This window comes from Ranitomeya variabilis, unplaced genomic scaffold, assembly GCF_051348905.1.
Source record: "Ranitomeya variabilis isolate aRanVar5 unplaced genomic scaffold, aRanVar5.hap1 Scaffold_310, whole genome shotgun sequence".
In the NCBI taxonomy this organism is placed as follows: Eukaryota; Metazoa; Chordata; class Amphibia; order Anura; family Dendrobatidae; genus Ranitomeya; species Ranitomeya variabilis.
This window is the reverse complement of record NW_027508056.1, coordinates 44,653-49,449: the sequence shown is the minus strand read 5'-3', so window position 1 is coordinate 49,449 and position 4,797 is coordinate 44,653. Positions and strand designations below refer to the sequence as shown.

Sequence of the window (4,797 nt, the reverse complement as noted above, 5' to 3'; positions counted from 1 at the left end):
AAGTGCACACATAAAGTTAGGAGAAAAAACAAACAACTATTTACAAGAATGCCGCGCCTCTGAGCTCTGCAACCCCCCTCCCTCATCAAACACGTGCCAAACACTCATGATACAACACCATTATCGGTGCAAAAGTGGTGAAAATACTTTTGTGTCAACGCAAATATTTTCCTGTACTTTTACCAAATGTTACCGTGTTTCCAATCACAAAACTGAATGTGCCATATTCGTGCCGAATTTATGTTTTGTGATCGTTTTCCGAACAATTTCGGACTACAGAACAGGAGAAGGACGGGGGATTCTGGTTACAAGTAAGCTGAGCAGCAGCACTCAATGACAGACAGCAGCCGCAAAAGCAAACAAGATATTAGTACTATATGTATAAAAAGAGAGATAAAATCCCACAATCCCAATGTATTATTACCCTTTTACAAATAACTGGTGAGGCCACATCTAGAATATGGGATCCAGTTTTGGGCTCCACATTTTAAAAAGGAGATTCAGAAGTTAGAGTCAGTTCAAAGGTGTCAACTAGATTATTACAAGGATGGAGGCCGCTCATAGGATGAAAGGTTGGAAAAGTTGAACTTGTTTAGCTTAGTAAAAAAGACACCTCAGAGGGGATGACATTTACATGTATAAATATATGTGTGGTCTGTACAGAGGACGATGCATGACTTATTCCTTCCAAGGACCGCAGTAAGGACCAAGGGGCACTCATTACGGGTGGAAGGAAGATAAATAGGAAAGGGTTCTTTACTGTAGATCAGTCAGACTGTGGAATGCCGACCACAAGCGGTAGTAATGGCCGACACTATAACAGCTTTTATGCAAGGGCTGGACAATATCCTCAATACACATAACATTGCAAGGTATAGATAATTTAGTGACAAAATGAACAATTGCTGGAGAAAGGGAGAACTTGATGGACTTGATGGACCGATGTCGTTTTTCAACCTATGTAACTATGAAGCATGCCTACAGCAGTAAACCTTGGTTCTCTTTTTCTTGTGAAGCAAACAAATAGGACAAAACAGCTGAAAACATCAGTGTGCATAACTATTCACCCCCTTAAAGTCTGTACTGAATTTATCCATTAAAAGGACCACTTCTGTGTACTGGCTGGATTTTGGCCTTCCTGTAGATCAGAACGTGCTCGATCAGAAGAAAGACTCCAACAAGGAGCCATCAACATCTTGCAAACCACATTTAAGGGAGTTTTTGGTAGAAATCCTTTATTTGACTATGGAAAAATCACCACAATCTCCACTTTATAATCAATATTGCCTTTTAGTTTTAAGACTTTCTAAAAGACATCTTCAGCCTGTTGCACAAAAAATATTTTTTCATGTTACTAGAGAAAAGCTCATCCCTTATACCGTATATCAAAGGACTAATAAGCCTTGGAAGACACATGAAAAAGCAAAAATTGATGACGGCCAGCAGTACTATATTATCTAAGAACTGCATTTCCACAATTCTGTAGGTAAGAGACGTCATGCACAGCAGGAGCTGAAACGCGTGGAGTATGATGGTTTTCCCAGCTTTGGAGGCTGAGGCTTTACCGGAGTTCATCTTCACAGCCACCATCATGATCTTGGCATAGGTGAATATAATGATTAGACCAGCCAGGGAAAAAGTAAAAGCATTTGAAAAAACTCGAATAATTTCCTGTGCCGGGGTGAATCCGAGATTTATTCGGCCACATTTTAAATAAAGTAGGAAATAGGCTCTCTCAACTGAAAAGATGAGAATAATGACGTCCACAATATGGGGAATCAGGACTATGGTCCACATGACCAAAATAGCGATACCGCACCTGTGCACTGTGCAGAACTCTCCGTGTCTTAGCGGGTAGCATATGGCTATGTAGCGCTCCAAGGACAAGGCTGCCAGGTTGAATGGCGTGACCTTCAGAGTCGTCGAAGACATGATGACGAGAATGTAACAGAAGGGGACGGGAAAAGTGATTGGATAAAAGTAAAACGCAAAGAGAAAAATTCCAAGAGCAAGATACACAGTGTCATTAATAAGCATGTGGGCAAACAGGACATAGCGGGCACTTTCCCGAGCACTCGGACTCTTGAGGAAGATGCTCAACATCACAGCTATGAAATACAAGAAGAAAAAGAAGCAGAGGAACGTCGGGATAAAACCACTTGTTCTCAGGACCTCTAGGTTCATACTCAGCTGGGAAGACACTTTGGTTGAATTTGCTTGACTACTTGTGAAATTCATCTGAAATTCAGAAAAAAAGAAATAAAATGAAAAAAAAAAACAATACAAAAAGTTTGGAAAAATCAAAAGCATTCATAGTGTAAAACAATTCTATAAATAATTCAAGGACAAGGTGTTCTGTGTTGGGCATAAGTATGAAGAAGAGTTTATGGAGGGAAACAAAGACGGACATACCATTGGTGCAACCTGTTCAGCCACACAGGGGCCCAAAAGGTATGAGGGCCACTACCACCTCAAAAGCATAGTGATGAGTTATTGTAGTGTTCGTGCACCCTATATGGTTCTGCTGTCTCCCCTGGTTGGAGCCTTCTTCACTTGTGCTGATTATTCCTAACTTTACTGATGGATGCACACAGCAGACTGTAAAAAGTGAAGAGTCCAGTTGAGAAGACTTTTGGAGACCTGATGTGGAGGAACGCAACTATTATATGTAAAGAGTCAGCATTGCTTTAACTTTTATTTCATAAATCGATAGTACACATGCAAATATGCAACCTTGTAAATTATCTTATCAGAGAACTCTGCTTCTTTCTCCTCCAGGACTGATCTTTTGCTGACAATTCAGGGGTAAAATCTGTACTTAGGAAAGACAGACGTTCACATTACTGTGTTAGTAGATGACCATTGGTTCTTAAAAGATTCTACGTAGAGGGGAGGGGGAGGAGACGCTGACATTTTACTGCAAGTTCTCCTGAAACAAGTTACATTTCAACTTTTAGGAGAACTAGGAGCAGAATGTCAGTGTCTCCTCTAGCTCCTCCCTTCTCCTCATCCCCTTCCCTTCCATAGAATCTTAGAGGCAGCAAATGTCATGTCCAATCTCTCCTGAAACAACAGTTACATTTCAATTTTTTTTTCCTTTTTTTTAAACGTAGATTTAAAGTGTAACTGTCATTTCAGGAGAACTTGCAGCAGAATGTCAGTGTCTCCTCTAACTCCTCCATTTCCTCCCCCTATCGCTCCATAGAATCTTAAAGGCAGCAACTCTCTTGTCCAATCGCAAGTTCTCCTGAAATGACAGTTACTTTTTAAACTGTATTTATTTTTTTAAAACATAGATTTAAAGTGTAACTGTCATTTCAGGAGAACTTGCAGCAGAATGTCAGGGTCTCCTCCAGCTCTTCCCTTCTCTCCTCTCCTCTAGAATCTTATAGGCAGCAACTGTCAACAGCTACAGTATCTCAGTATTGTGCACATCTGTCTTCACGGAATATACATTTTACAGCTTTTACCCTTGTACTGAGATTGAAAGATCAGTTCAGGAGGAGAAAGAAGCAGATTTCTCTGAAAAGATAAATTACAAAATTACTTATTTTCATGTGTACTATTGAGTTATGAGAAACGAACAAATTAATACAAGTTATTTTTTAATGGATCAGTAATAATATTTAAACTACTCATCTCAAAGACAAAGAAGAAAGATGAAGGGTACTGAGCACGATGCTGGACACGCTCAAAGACTGATATGAATGGCAACTCATTCTGCAGTGATACATAGAGGCTGCTGAAACCATTGTCGTTCTCTTCTATCACTTTTATTATTCTGCAGTGATACATAGAGGCTGCTGAAACCAAACATTATCATTCTGTTATATCTGTTTTATAATTCTACAGTGATACATAAAGGCTGCTAATAACAAACATTGCCATTCTGTTCTATTTTATTATTCTGCAGTGATACATAGAGGCTGCTGAAACCAAACATTGTCATTCTGTTCTATTTTACTATTCTGCAGTGATACATAGAGACAGCTGAAAGCAAACATTATTATTCTGTTCTGTTTTATTATTCTGCAGTTATACATAGAGGCTGCTGAAACCAAACATTATCATTCTGTTCTATGTGTTTTATTATTCTGTAGTGATACATAGAGGCTGCTGAAACCAAACACTGTCAATCTATTCTATCTGCTTTATTATTCTTCAGTGATACATAGAGGCTGCTGAAACCAAACATTGTCATTCTGTTCTATTTTACTATTCTGCAGTGATACATAGAGGCTGCTGAAAGCAAACATTATTATTCTGTTCTGTTTTATTATTCTGCAGTTATACATAGAGGCTGCTGAAACCAAACATTATCATTCTGTTCTATGTGTTTTATTATTCTGTAGTGATACATAGAGGCTGCTGAAACCAAACACTGTCATTCTATTCTATCTGCTTTATTATTCTTCAGTGATACATAGAGGCTGCTGAAACCAAACATTGTCATTCTGTTCTGTTTTATTATTTTTGTTCCTTCCTTTTTCCATTCCAAAATTTAAAAACGTCAGACTTGCAGTTTGTCAGGAGCACAGTTTCACATTGTTCCCTGTATTTCTGCTGTCTCTAGTATCACAGATGAGGACCTATGTGCTTTGTTAAAGGGATTTCCTCTCTCTTCTGCCTAAATGTGGAGACTTCTTGCTGTATGCAGAGAGATGTCCTATGAATTAAAAGAGATGAGCTGTGTATCTGTACATCGCATGGTTCTCCCTGCAACTGTCCCATACATCACCCATTTGGGTGGAATGGATAAGTGATGGAGAATCCCTTTAAGAAATGTTCTACTGGAAT

The 4,797-nt window shown here is 39.0% G+C and overlaps 1 protein-coding gene across 1 annotated transcript; it reads right to left on the bottom strand.

Annotated features, from left to right (window-relative positions):
* Positions 1-1,296: 1,296 nt before the first annotated feature.
* Positions 1,297-2,674, bottom strand: LOC143789687 (odorant receptor 131-2-like). Its single transcript, XM_077279049.1, has one exon. It carries the CDS (start codon positions 2,308-2,310, stop codon positions 1,297-1,299), a length of 1,014 nt encoding a protein of 337 aa, XP_077135164.1. The 5' UTR covers positions 2,311-2,674.
* Positions 2,675-4,797: the final 2,123 nt, after the last annotated feature.

Coding starts and splice junctions, on each gene's coding strand:
- LOC143789687 (XM_077279049.1), bottom strand. CDS start 2,310: ATGCTTTTGATTTTTCCAAACTTTTTGTATTGTTTTTTTTTTTCATTT.